The sequence below is a fragment of the Cyprinodon variegatus genome, unplaced genomic scaffold (assembly GCF_000732505.1).
Source record: "Cyprinodon variegatus isolate N-32 unplaced genomic scaffold, C_variegatus-1.0 Scaffold170, whole genome shotgun sequence".
In the NCBI taxonomy this organism is placed as follows: Eukaryota; Metazoa; Chordata; class Actinopteri; order Cyprinodontiformes; family Cyprinodontidae; genus Cyprinodon; species Cyprinodon variegatus.
This window is the reverse complement of record NW_015150623.1, coordinates 800,563-815,562: the sequence shown is the minus strand read 5'-3', so window position 1 is coordinate 815,562 and position 15,000 is coordinate 800,563. Positions and strand designations below refer to the sequence as shown.

Genomic DNA, 15,000 nt, shown 5'->3' with positions numbered 1-15,000 from the left:
TATTCACAATAAATAACGACTAAATCATATGGAGTCGGTAATCTGCTACAAAAATAGTACTTAAGGCCAAAGCCCCGGCTCACTTATTAAATGTAACCCAGTACTTTTCAGCTGTCCCATTATGGAGGGGGGGAGTTACTGCATATTATGGTCCAGCATAAGATATCATTATTAACTTTTTAAAAGGAAGCAAATGTAATTCTTCAAACTACATAAGTATAATCAAATTTGACTCTTGGAGAAAGAAGCAGATGCTGGATCCAGATCTGTGATAATGATGCACTACAGATGGAGGAATCTGTTCAAAAACTATTAAACTTGAAGCTAAGGAGGTAAAGATGACTTATCTAGAACTGAAGAAATGACCTGGGATGTCTTTAGTCAAAAATATTCAAACAATCAAATCAGGTGTTGATGTTTTGGTCATGTCAGGTTACCTGACCTCAGCATCAGGTAAGCATGCGATGAAATAAAATTGGAGTTCTATTTACTATTTACTTAGAAAAATCTAAGTAACATTTTTTCACTTAGAAATTCTTTATAAATTTCACTCAATACATTTTACTAACTAAGAAGAGTTAATTTAACAAACTCAAGTATATTTTACCACCAAATTTTTCCTATTAACAAAAGATGTATATGTGTTTTGCTAGTAAATCTTATAGAGAGAGGCACAACAATGACCACACAAGAAGAACATAGAGAAGCCAATTAACCTAACACTCTTTTTTTTTTTTGGACTATGGGAGAAAGCCAGAGTACCTTCAGAGAACCCACCCGTGCACAGGGAGACATACAAACTCCATGCAGAAACACACTGGATCAGAGAGCAAATCCTAAAACGCATTGTTGGAAGACAGCAGTGCTAGCCACTGCGCCACACTACAGCCAAAAAATAACATTTTATAGTTCTGACCTAAACATCTTCCGCTAAGGAAAAAAAACAAGTTTACTCCTAATATCCAAGTATATTTTACCTGCATCAGTTAAATTGAGAACTTATTAAATTATCTCTTAAAACCATTTAGTAGGATTAAGTAAATTAGCTTGTCTTTTGATAGATTTACAAATTAATTCTAAGTAACTGTCCCAGTGGGGTGGAGATTTGACAGGAGGACCCAATGCAGACACTAAAGCACAAGAGGTTACTTGAAGATTTAATAACAAAATGGTAACAGAAGCAAAAATCCAAAAACATAAATCCACGAAAATCCCAAACTACTAAAAACCAGGAATAATCACAACAAAGGGGCAAAGAAATGACAACAAACTAGTAAAGAGTGACTGAACAAGAGAAGAAATACCTAGAACACGAAAATGGAAATAAGACCAATGAAAACTCAGAGATAAAAGTTGAAGAGAACCAAAACCATGACAGTAACACATTAAATAAACTGTGTCATTTTGAAGTATTGTTAAGACCCTTTCATGGCAATTTGAAGTAAACTTTAAATAAAAGCTGAGGTTATATTTACATGACCAAAAAGTCCCTTTTTTTCAGTGTGCCTTTGAGGTCAGGGGACCCGCTGGTTTTAGACATTACCATGACTCGACTCATGATCTGAAGAGACAGAGCTTTCTAGGTTGTTGCCTTCAAAATATGGCATGATTCATAGTACAAAGCATGACTGTTTTTTTTTTATCTCATTCTAAGACTCATCTTTTTAATTTGGACTTTTAATTCCAACAAAACAGAAGCTTCAGATGGAGAATGTATGTGTTTGGAAGTTTTAAACCTGTCGGATCAATAAAGGTCAAAATTAAAATTCACTCCTTGTATGCACCATCGATATTCTCTACACTTCTCTGCTTTTGTTTCTAATTCTTTAGCTAAACCAAAAAAAAAAATACACTTATTCAATTATGATTAAATTATTTGGAAAGCATAAAATCTTAGCTCCAACAAGGGAAATCTTACAGACCTAAAATTAGTATACAGTACAGAAGACGATCAGGTAAAGGATCATGTATCTTTAGAGTGAGTCCAGTATCAGGTTTCTTAAGAATGTGAGTTTCAGACATTTACCTGCCAGAAACATAATCCTTAATAAGCCTGATGCCTTTTCTTTTGTCTTTCAGTAGTCTAGTGTCTTCATTATGCGAGACGGAACTGAGCAAATTGAAATGGTGTCATTATCAGGTACTAGGCTGAAAAGGAGTGAAAATCGACTTAATAGAGAGCAACCTTGAAAGACTTTAAGGACACCTTAAGAATGACTGATCAAGATCACTTTAAAAGATCAGGAAGTTTGTCTCCTTGCAAGCAAAGACTGAATAAGTATTTAAAACTCTAACGCAGCAAGTTGAGTAGACTTTCAATCTGACATTTTAAAACAACAGAACTCTGATCTAAGATTCACATGTTACCCTGGTGCTGAAGCTTATAGCACAATGAAATGACTGAACTAAAATTAGTCATCAGTGTTTAGTCAAAATGTGCTCCTCAAGTGTCCTTCATGTCCTTAATCAAGCATAACAGAAGCTTAAATTGGAGACATCATCAAAATGTCTCCATGGGTCTATGTATAGTCTGGTGCAGTGGAACCTAAATCACAGAACAATAATCAGCCTGATTAATATTTTAAGGACTGATTAGGACCCAGAGTGTTTTCTGATGGATGCATTTTTAATCATGTTCTTTAGAACGAAGAACGGGGCATGGGATCAGCTCTCCTCCACCAACATCCATAATTCAGCTACAGCTAGACCTTTGTTTGGGAGGGAGGCGGGAGAAATGGGAGAGAAGGCCACCTGAGGACAACCATCATCCCGGCCAAAAATCACTCAGTACAGAGTTTATCATCAAAAATAATGAAGCATTTGGATTTGGAGATTAACAGGGGATTATTCTCTAATTTGAAGGTGAGGAAAAGCTTCAACAATTTGCTGATGGAAATTTGCCCCCAAATATTCATCTCAGCTGCCGGCAGCTTATCAAAGGGAGAGTATTCAAATGAGACCCCCTTAGTTTGATTAGTCTCAAAAGTCCTATTAATAAATATATATATTTTAACCCTTCTTCTAGAGTGAAAAAATATAGCTGTAGATTTGTTCGTCATTAGATACACAAAGCACTTTCCATAAATACATTCAGCCCTGGTAAAGGTTGAGAAAGTTTCCTCCTTTTTACTGTTCTTCATGAAAGCTTGGAGTAAGAAAAGCTTTGGCAAGAGTAAAAATGACTCCATTCCCCTCTGGCCAAGTGGACTATACTTAGCAATACTTTAAAAGGTTAGAGTGGTCACAGGCAGAGAGTCCTTGGCCCTCTCTGTTTCCATCTCCTCCTCAGCTCAGCCTAAAGTTTTCTTGCAGTATTTAGGTTTGGGGACTGAATTGGCAATGGAAGAAGCCTGATCTAAATTCTAGTTTACCTGTTTCTGTGTTAGTTCTGTCATACATTTTTGATCATTACTGGTTACGGTAAGTTTGTTTATGGGCCCAGTGTTTCAATGAGGTCATGAATCTAAGCGCTTTTACAAGTTTTCACTGGCCTACAGTATACCAAAAAGTAAATGGCTTTTTAAAAGCTACCCTCAAACCTTATCAGTTCATAACACAAGTCCTGGAATCTTCTCCTAACATTACATTACATTTTTTATGTTTCTTATGAGGTTGGGGCTGTTTTTAAGATATTATGAATTATAATACAAAACTTTTTCTGGTAAGTAGAAACTTCCTTCTTTTATTTCTACATTTTTTTTTTGGATATCATAGAATATTACTTTTAAATAGGTATGAACAATGTAAAACCCCAAGATCCGCTGTAATCTTTCTCCAGTAATCTATGTGGGCTCCAGACCCTGCATTATGTATCCTTTGGTGAATTAATTATCAGGGTTCTGCCCTCTGTTTTAGTTTATTTTCAGCTTCCTGATTATTCTGTATTCTTGTAGCTGTTTTCTTTCAGTTTGGTATTCCTTAAGTCACTCTTTGCTGCCCCCTTGTGCCTGGTCCTTTCCCCTCGGCTTCCTTCTAGTTAGTTCTTTTCACACCAGTTATATCAGCTCATTAGCCCATCCTTTGTTCTGTTCCCCATATATACTCCACTTCTGCAGTTCTTGTTTACTGGTTTCTTGTTGTTGTTTAGTTTCTTCCTCGTCTCTTAATTTCACTGAAGTACAGTATTTTCCATGTCATTTATTGGACATTTTTATTTTTTCAGTATTCTTGCATTTTTCTGGATTTTTGCCTCAGTTGTCTTTAGTCCTTAATTAAAACAGCAAAACTCATTTCTGCCTACTCATGCATTTGGGTCCTCAACGCCTCCACCCAAACTGACACTAATGTTTCTTGATTCTGAGCCACAAAGGAGTAAAAGTAAAATAAAAAAACCTCCAAAAACCTTCAGGAGAAGGCAGCAACAAAGATGTAAAAATATATATGGACGTAAGGAATTTAAAACACCATTCAGTACAGTTCAAGAGATAATTGAGGGATTCTGTTGAAACACAGCCATCAGAAAATGACAACTATAGCTCCAACAACTGTTCACAGAGACACAAGACCCCAAAAAACTACAACTACCTCCAGCTGAAACATTCATCTGTTGTTTTTTTTTTTCTGTTTTTGTATGATGCACAATGAGGAAACAGTCAAAGGAAAATGGTTAAATTGATAAGTTACCGCAAAAGTTACATGCAAAACAAAGCAGAGGCTTAAAACATTGGATAAGCAAAAGTACATTTTCTATAAACCTTTGAGCAGAGCTGTGTTTTCAATCTTTCTATGCATCTTATCAAAGCTATTATTTGGTTGGCGTGGCAACAGATTGAAAGAGAGAGAAGGAATTAATATGCACCTGATTCCAAAGTGGGATTATTACTAAACAAGGAACCAAGTTTTATTGATGTCAAACTTTTAACAATTACACAACAACTCTATTCAAAGCATTATAGACTTATCAAAGGCAACCAGGTCGCAGAGACGAACAAAAACAGAAAGTCTGTCAAGTTTGAGTCCTTGCAGATTTGAGGGCAGCTCAATCACTGCGATACAACTCAATGTGCTCTCTGTAGCTCGCTGACAACATGTTATTAACATCAAATCACAGCAAAGTTTTCCGCCTGAGTAAACCGCCCCACTGGTTCTCTCCCTGTGCTCCGTTCAGTCTTTGAAAAGCAATTATAGACTGTTCCCTGCAAGCGGGAAAAACCAAAAGCTCAGCGAGTTCAATGAGCTGAGAGAAGAGAATTGAGATTAATTCAAGGTTTTAACGTGGGAAGCAAAACTTAAAGATAAGTTGCTGCTTCATATAAAGCTTTGACTATGGCCCGATTTAAGGAAAAAAGAGCCAAACTGTTGACTTTAGACATTCTGCTGCTTCGGCGTTGATCCACCTCTGCTGCGTAACTGCTTATATGATAATGATACGAGGAAGATCGATACATCTGCCAACCACTTGTTTACCTTTCCTCTTGTACCTGCATCAGCCGATACCTTTGTTCACAGATTCCTTAGTAAAATCAGCAGCCAAATAAAGAGCATACATTATTGCTCCCTCCGTTTGCGATCCATTCTTAATGTTTCATTTGATTTAGGAATAAATGTTTCTTTTTTTTTTCTTTTTTCAGATCCCACGGTTGAAAAATTCTACTCCGGCCGTTAACATTTTCCCATTAAGATAAACTGACAGTAAAAATACCTCTTAATTCTTATACCTCTTCTTAAACCAACAGGTTTCAAAAAGAACATCACCACCCGGGCCAACCAACCACCCTGGATAAATGGAGAGGTTTACAAATTGCTAAAAACACGGAACCCAGCTTTCAAGTCTGGTGATAAAGAGGCACTGAGAACAACGCGTTCCAACTTAAACCATGCCATCAGATCAGCAAAGCAGAACCACAGCCAGAAGATCCCGGATCTTTTCCACGACGACAGCAACACCAGGAGGATGTGGAAAAGCATTCAGATGATCACAGACTACAACACACCCTCCCCCCCGGTAGATGCAGCAAACACTGACTTCCTAAATAAACTGAACAACTTCTTTAGAAGGTTTGAGGCACTAAACAGCACTCTAGCAGTGAAAGCTATTCCACACCAAGGGGAGGAGGCACTAAACCTGGACGTAACTGAAGTGAGAAGACCTCTTAGGAGAGTCAACCCAAGGAAGGCCCCAGGGCCTGATAACATACCTGGGCGGGTGTATAAGCAGTGTGCAGATCAGCTGGCTGGTGTCTTCAGACATTTTTAACACCTCGCTGGACCAATCCATAGTGCCAGCATGCTTCAGGTCTGCCACTATTATTCAGGTCCCAAAGAGGCCTCAGCTCATCTCACTCAATGATTACCAGCCTGTCGCACTGACTCCAATCATAATGAAGTGCTTTGAAAGGCTGGTTAAAGAACAGATTGTCTCCAGTCTGTCGTCAACATTTTACCCATTCCAGTTTGCCTACCGACAAAACCGTTCCACTGAGGACGCTGTCTCTGCTGCTCTCCACCTGAGCCTGGCACACCTGGAGAAGAACACCCATGTGCGAATGCTGTTCCTGGACTTCAGTTCAGCTTTCAAAACCATTATCCTACAGCATCTGATGGGCAAAATGGAACAGCTGGGCTTCAATACACCCCTCAGTAATTGGCTGCTAGACTTCTTCACAAACAGACCTCAGTCAGTCCGTGTTGGACAGAACACCTCTGATGTCACCAGTCTAAGCACAGGCTCCCCTTAGGGCTGCGTCCTGAGCCCCCTGCTGTTCACCCTGATGACATATGACTGCGTCCCCAGCTTCATCACCAATCATTTGAAGTTTGCAGATGACACCACCATGGTGGGCCTCATAAGTGACGACAATGACCTGGACTACAGAGAGGAGGTGGAGCAGCTGGGGAGTGGGGACTTGTGCAAAGATAACAGCCTAATCCTGAACATGGAGAAGACAAGAAGATCATCCTGGACTTCAGGAAGAAGAGGCCAAAACACACTCCACTAGTCATCAACAGCTCAGCTGTAGAGGTGGTCAACAGCACCAAATTTCTGGGGGTGCACATCACAGACACCCTCACCTGGAATGTAAACACCACCTCACTGATCTAAAGGGCACAAAAGCGCTTGTACTTCTAGCGGAGGATGAGGAGAGCCCACCTGCCCCCACCCATCCTCACCACCTTCTACAGAAGCACCATAGAGAGCGTTCTGACCAGCTGTCTCACTGTGTGGTGTGGAGGCTGCAGCGCATCAGACTGGAAGAAGGTGAGAAGAGTAGTAAGAACAGCAGAGAAGATCATCTGGGCTCCTCTTCCTTCCATAAAGACATTTCATCCCAGCGCTGCATGTCCCGAACCCATAACATCATAAATGACCCCTCACACCCCCACCATGGACGGTTCTCCCTGCTGCCCTCTGGGAAGAGACTTTGAAGCATCCGATGCAGGTCCAGCAGATTCTGGAACAGTTTCTTCCCATTAGACAGCTGAATGTTGTGTAAAATGGGTTATTTTATTTATTAAAAAAAATAATAAATAAAAAAATAATGTTAGAACTGTAAATATACAGTCATATGTTTAAATTACTATTTTTATGTATTTCTTACTATTTTTAAGGCTGCACTTTAAAAAAAATGAAATTGTCTAGAGCTGTTTCAAATGAAATTTGATTTTGTATACACTCGTGTATAGAAAATGACAAAAAAAATCTGTCTAAGTCTAAGGTTTAGGGTGTTTTCACACATCTGCTATGCTGCGTTGTTTCAGTTAGAAAAGTTGATTTCACACCAGCTTTTGGTCAACTGGGACCAAATTCACATCTCTTTAGAACTCATATTTAGTGTCATGGAGACACAGTATCACTTGTGTCTCCATGACAACCAATTGAATTCCTGAAGCCTTGCAGCTGAAAAGTAACTGAGATAAATGGATAAAAATGTTAGAATACAGAGAGTTATTAGTGGCTCTGGCCATTTATTTTGTATTTGGTTTGCATGCACTACTTTTGGCAAAGAGTGTTTGAAAATGAAGCACAGCTGCAGCTTCAAAATAATATACTGACCAACTGGAGATGCCAAATGGAAATATCTGGAGAAGGTACAGATAAATGTTTCTTAGCATACATTATGGGATTCACATCTGACCACCGACAAGGTCATTTATGTCTGTAACATATAATAATATGTTTTTAATGTCAGGAGTCAGGGGAGAGCTTTCACCTTTCACTTTTACACAGCACTGGTCGGTGGACAGAACAAAAGCTTTTGGCTGAAACCGTTATATATGATGCTGTTTCTGTGTCTGCTGGAAAATTCCTTCTTGATAAAGTCTTTTAACCTGATTATAATCAAAAGAATATTTGTTTTAAGGTAAAAAAAAAAACTGTCTTCAGTTTCTATATTTCTTTAGTGTTTTAATGCCAACCTACAATACATTACTGAGGCAAATATGGGGAGCCCTTTTAACTCGACCCTTTTGCTATTGCCTGGCAGTTGGGTCGCACCAGAGTACAGTTGTTTTCATATATCAAGTTGTATGCACCAGAGTTTGGATGGAGGGGAATGGAGACCATCTCTTCATTTTGCACTAGTTTTGTGAGCATTAGAGTCCAATTGTGCTTTCACAATGATCCAAATAACATTTAATAATTGAACTTTATTGATCTCACATTGGAGAAATTTACCTCTGCATTTAACCCACCCCCTTGGGGAGCAGTGGACTACCATTGGGCGGCACCCAGGGAGCCGTGTGGGGGTTAATGGTCTTGCCTAGGGACCCAGAATGGCAGTCTGTGGGAGTGGGGCTCAAACCCAGAAGCTCAGGATTCCAAGCTCTATGCCCTAACCACTAGGCCGCCACTCCCCACTAAATGGGATCAAATTTAGGTTGATCTAAATTTAAATCGACCTAAACCTGGGGGTGTGAAAACAACCAAAGTTAAAAAAGCACTACTATGGCCATTAACGTTCTCCAATTAAAATAATAAAACTCCAAATAAACTCACATTAAAAATAAAGTATACCTCCTCTCAGTCCTTGACATCTGGTCTGTAACCGGTGTATTAATACAAATTAAACCTCAGCTGTTGCTACCTTTCACAAGGCCGACTAGAGGATGGAGGGGGTCATATTCTGATGTAAATAATCTGTTATCTAGAACAGAACAGGAAAACCTGGGATGCAACGGGGAGTTCAATCCATATTTTCCAAACCAGTGAATCCTTTAGGTGCATTTATTCACTGCACGGTCAGCTCTGTAAAAGCTGGAGCTTCAGTGGCTAGTAGTGACCTCACAGAAGCGTTGTTGCCCATCAATCAGGGATTTTTCCCACAAGTTGGTGCATGTACGAAAAAGGGAAATGACCCAAAAAAACCCCAAATACCCCAAACTTATCTTACTTAGATGGGAGGTTAAATATTAAAATAGATGGTAAGACAATTAGAAAGAAGACAGTCAGAAGTTTTGAATTGGAAAACATATTTTCTCTTTAACCGCTTTATGGGAAAGCTTCACCAAAACAGACAACAAGGTGCTGCTTTAGGCCAAATGGAACAACACTAGATATGTTTGGCTTTTATGCAAAGCACTATGTTTGGAGAAAACCAAAAGAGCTTAAAAAAAGGTAAAACATCTCATACTGACTCTCAAGCACAATGACAGATGTTTTTTTTTCTTTCTGTTTTTTCATAACAAGATATTGTTCTTAAAGATGAAACTTGGCCCAAACTGGGTCATCACCTGTACAATGATCCCAAAGAGCAACAAATCTTTTGCAAAATTTAAGAAAAAAAAATCAAGCTCTTGCTATGACCTAATCAAAGTTTAGCATCCATCACCATTGACGCTGTGAGAAGAAGAAATCTAGGCTAACCTTTCAAAACAACACAGCTTTGAAAGACGTGCTGCATGGGAAAAAAAGAGGCCATGTTCCAATATTAATATTCATATGTCTTCCCATGTTTTAATGAGGTAGAAAACACTTTTAAAAGGTTGAACGGCACTAATTGGTAGTTTTTAACAAAAAAAATAAAAATAATAATTGATATGCATTTATGGCTAATACGGATGGGGCATAAAATGCATTTAACAAGGTTACAAGTCTTTCGTTTTCCAACAGAAAAGGTGCTGGAAAAACAAATGAATATATAACTCCAGTTGCTTGATGTCATTTTTATGGTTTTATTCATTTACTCTTTTTATGTGTGTGTGTGTGTGTGTTTTGTTCAGACCTCGTTGTCCCGGTCCTTCTCCAGGAAGTGCCGGGCCACGTGGCTGGGCAGGATGTTCCTCAGCATGTTCTCGTTGTGTTCTCGCAGCTCCTTCATCTCGTTGATCTCCTCCTTCGCCTGGACACGCCACAGGAAGTCCAGCCGGGCAGTGTACTCCAGCTGAAAACAAACACATAAAAGACGAACAGAATCACCCACTTGGTCTTGTCTTTTCTTTGGAATCCGTTTGGTTTGAATCCATAAGTACTTAACTGTCAGCTATTGTAAACTAAACTGAAATCGAAAAGCCTTATAGTCAGGGATAAAACCCCACATTCACATGAGGAGGCAGATTGCTGGCTGGATTGTGAGGAAAGCAAATAATTACACCTTTATGATAACAAAAAATAAAATCTTTAAGTTATATGAGAGTGTTTTCAAGCTTTGCAGGCTTGACATTTTGGAAACAAACTATGTGAAAATGAATGAAAAACAAAAACGACAGCAAAAGAGCAAAAAAAAAAAGCTCAAACAAAAACAAGTGAAAAGTTTTTACCAAATTAACTATGAAAAAAAAAAATGATTTCCAAATTCACAAAATAAATCTCGAGGTTTTGCTTTACGTCAGCTTTGACTTTAATATGAGCCTGCATGAACACAGTGAAGGGCCACAGTCAGGTCTGAATTTACTCTCCTACAGCCATTTGTCACTTAAACATTTGTCAGTTACATTTTCTTTCTAAATAACAAATATGATGTTACTCAGATTAATATGGGGGTGTTTGCATTTACATGGCTCACCATCCAGGGTAACATCTTCTTGTCAAATCAGTGAGTAGCACACCCCGCCTGGGTGAATATGACCAAATACCACAGCAAGTATATTACTTTCAATTGAACTTTTTTTGGGTAAAAAAAAGATCATAACTTATTCAATATCCTTTGACCGATGAAAAGCGAAATCTGGAAGATTTTAACTTGATTAAAGATTCTTAAAACAAACTTCATTCTTTTCTGTCTGTGAAAAGACAAATAATTTGATACAAAAATTAAAACTACTTTTCTTTTTAATCTTCTATATCGTATGATGGATTATTAGTACCAGGCTATATATATATATATATATATTTTTTTTTTTAAATAAGAGAATAAAAATTTGTAAAATTACAAGAATAAAGTCCTAATATTACGAAAATAAAGTTGTATTTTATGAAAACTCTTACAAGAATAACTTTCTTCCTTCAAATGAGGAATGTGAGCATCTTGTGAAGTCATACTTTGGAATTGGTTTCCTAAATAAGGAAATATCAATTCTTTTAGCACACAAGCATCAAATTATTATCAGTTTGTCTAGGACAGTGGATTCAGGTTGCTGTTTGGTGCTGCTGGTCGGCTGCCATATGCTGGTTGGAGCTCAAAGCTTTTTTTCTGAAACACGTTGCGGTTTAATGTTGTTTTTTAAGAAAGTAAAAGAGATGGGATCCAGTATTTGTCCTCAAAGCTTTTGGGTGAAAAAGCTTCAGCTAAAGACTGTTACATTAATCCCTCATTAAATGTAACTCAAATAAATCAGGTGATAGCATCCATTGCAACATTAAAACATTTAATCATCGGATGCAGTACAAGACAATTTAAAACAATCTGCTGTGCAGCAACAGCAATTAAGTAAAATTTGCATTTTATGAAATAATTAATTGAAAAAAGTCCTGGGAATTAATCAGGGCCAAAGAAGTGTCTGCCTGCCGAAGGGATGAATAATAAAAAAAAAAAACATTGGAGTACTATTTCTAGGACAGGACAATGAGCATGAAAGAATTTCTATTTCTCTTTGGGGCGTTCTGATTAATTATGGCTCCAATTAGTCGCCTAATAAGAGCAGGAGAACAGGAACTTCAGCCTAGTTTTCTGTTTCTCTCCAATTAACATGAAACTAGTTGGAAAGCGAGCAAATATCTCAGTGTCCGCTGAAAGAGGGCTCCACTGAATTGCTAGTTAACTCAAGCTCTGCACTTTCATTTCAACCATTCAACACTGTTTTATTCACAGATTGACGCTGCTTTAGAAGCTCGGTCTGACAGGACATGACATTTTGGTCAATGGTTTAGCTGAAGGCAACATGACTTCTTTCTTATTTTTTGGAGATATTTAATCTCTTGTCCAAAAGTTATTTTCAGTCCTGAATATATTTGGAAGTAGCAGGCATACTGTAACGTGTAATCAGAGCTATCACACTAAACTATTTGCTCAATTAAGGTTAAAAATAGGGCAGTCAGGACCTACCTATACGTAAGTGGGCCTCCCTCTATTCAGCTCAATCTTTGGGTCATTGTTTCCTGATCATCCACATATGTTCCCAACTATACCTTGTGAGTTGTTTTGTCTGTCTCATGAAACAAGGGATGGCTACATTATATTTGGTGTCAGCTCAAATGTGAGCCCCCCCCCCGGGGAAAAAGGCCTGTCAAGGAAGAACCAAAAATTCCAAAACAACGAAAACGGTTAAAGCAAAAAAAAAGAAAAAATTAAAAGCCGGTTTTGAATTTAAAAGTTTGTGGTTGCAATAACGAACCTCAAAAAATCTATTACCTGTTTGTAATTCTACTTCCATCCGTATGGACCTCCTGAGGCCATATCGAGCCATTGTTTGTAAACCTCTATTCAGTTCTAACTAAACGGGTAGTCAGAAGATGTTGTGGCTTGCATTAACTCCAACCCATTTCCTCGTTTAAAATACGACATCTGCTCTGCAGAATTTTTATTTATTTTTTCTAACAATTTTTGTTTTAATTTATAAAATTTTACAATATATCCTATGACTATTTTTATTCTTTTAGACACTCTTTCAATAAGATTACGGCACATGATTTTAAATATGTTGTTACCATTAGTTTGATTGCGTCCTAGTAAAATATTTTATTTTGGTGTATAATATAATTCACCTAAAAGGTTCAAATGGACAAAGAAAAAAAAGCGGTCTTTAGACCAGATTTTGATGAGGATCATAGCTCAGACCAGATGGTTTCTCTGCTTCTAAAAAAGTGAAGCAAAAAAAGGACCCATTCAACCAATTACATTACTTTCAGTTTAATTTTAGCACAATTAGCTGCTACTGGAGCTAATAATTGAACAAATAAATCTTTACTAAAAGTGGACCCAGATAAATCATTGCTTTTCAAGCAAGAATGGCAACTACAAAAAAGCAAAATATGATACAAAATAAACCTTAATCAAAGTGACCGAGGCTACTGGTTAACAGATTTAAATAGGTCAGGTCACTGTAAATCAATGAGAAATGTTTGTTGCAGTAGAGGGAAACTGAAAGGAAAAAAACAGCAATAGACATACTTTGAGAATAACCAACAATAATAAATAACATAATATGAAATAATCCTAAACAGATGTTTCCATAAATCTTATGAACAATTCATCACAATATTATCTCATCTTCAGTATCACTACGCATTTCTAATGTACTTATTTTTTGGAAACAAAAGTATTTTTCCAAAGATGTTAGCATCAAACAACGTGGAGATTACATAAAAAGAACACAATAGCCCAAATATGAGGTAAAGGCAGGCATACAATGTATGATTTTTTGCCCGTATCGGGCCGATTCTCCAGTCATGGGAGAACTTTTTCAATCGGGTTGAGTTTCAACCTCATCGTGCATCCTGCTTCGTGTAGTATACGGGGGTAACAAGGAACAATCAGCCTCTCGCGACTACCTCCCCGTCAGGAATCGTAAGGTCGGGAGAAAATCAAAGATGTCTGAAATTCAGTCGGCCCTCGTAAGTTGTTCGTATGTGGATCCTGCTGTTGAAGCAGAGCTACGAGCCGATGTACCAGAACCTCATGCACTGCGCATGTGCAAACAAGGGAGTTCTTCTTCCCTTGTTTGCTGGTCGGACTGATTTAAGAGTCCGACCAGCACCATCTCTCGGTGCTGAATCCAATATGTGGTATTTGGACGTACAGTGTGAGCAGGTAGATCGCATCAGAGCGCCGGGCCGTACAGTGTAAGAAAATACATCGTGAGTTGTTAACTTTTAAACCCTGCAGTTTCTCATACAGTTTGAGCTGTAGCTGAGTAAAGTACAATGATTGAAAATATTGTACAGTGTATGCCCAGCTTTACTAGGATATTAAGATCTATTTCAGAATACAACAGCTAACTAATTTACCTAAACAATATCATCTGTTCTGTCCAGTTCTCTCTTGCTCATCAGGTTCCTGTTTGTTTCCAGGGTGACATTAAAATTTGATAACTTACTTTCAAGGTTTTTACTTAGACTGAGACCCTTGCACCTGTCACATCTTCTTCATATCCACATGCCTGTAAGAGCACCAAGGTGGAGTAACCAGATGCTCTAGGCTAGCCCAATACCACATTAAAGGCTAAGAGGTGACCAAGCTGCTCAGTAACACACAACCTCAAATTGCTATGACTTTTGTTCCAGCTGACACCACTTTTAGACGGTTGGATTTCTTCCAAAAACCTTCTTTGATTCTGTGGTGGCATTAGCCATCTTCTATGGAGCTGTCTGTTGGAGCTGTGGCTTATCTGTAGCTGAGAGGAAGTGGCTGGATAAGCTGATCAGGAAGACCAGCTTTGTGATTGGATGCCCTCTGGACACAGTGCAGGAGGTGGGAAACAAAAGGACCCTTAACTAAAATAACATCTCTGTTGGATAATATCTACCACCCCATGCATGAAGCTGATGCTAAACTGGAAAGCTCCTTCAGTGACAGATGGCTGCACCCTAAATGCACCAGGGAGCGTTATCACAGATCCTTTCTACGAGCAGCTGTAAGACCTTATAACCATCACTGTTCCCAACAAACTCAATACATTTTTACATTG

The 15,000-nt window shown here is 38.3% G+C and overlaps 1 protein-coding gene across 1 annotated transcript in view; it reads right to left on the bottom strand.

Annotated features, from left to right (window-relative positions):
• adcy8 (adenylate cyclase 8 (brain)) overlaps positions 1–15,000 on the bottom strand; it is a 141,068-nt gene that overhangs the window by 8,493 nt on the left and 117,575 nt on the right. Inside the window, exon 13 of the mRNA XM_015378322.1 lies at positions 10,161–10,319. Within this exon, the coding sequence (XP_015233808.1) occupies positions 10,161–10,319 (159 nt within the window). The remainder of the gene's footprint in view (positions 1–10,160; positions 10,320–15,000) is intronic.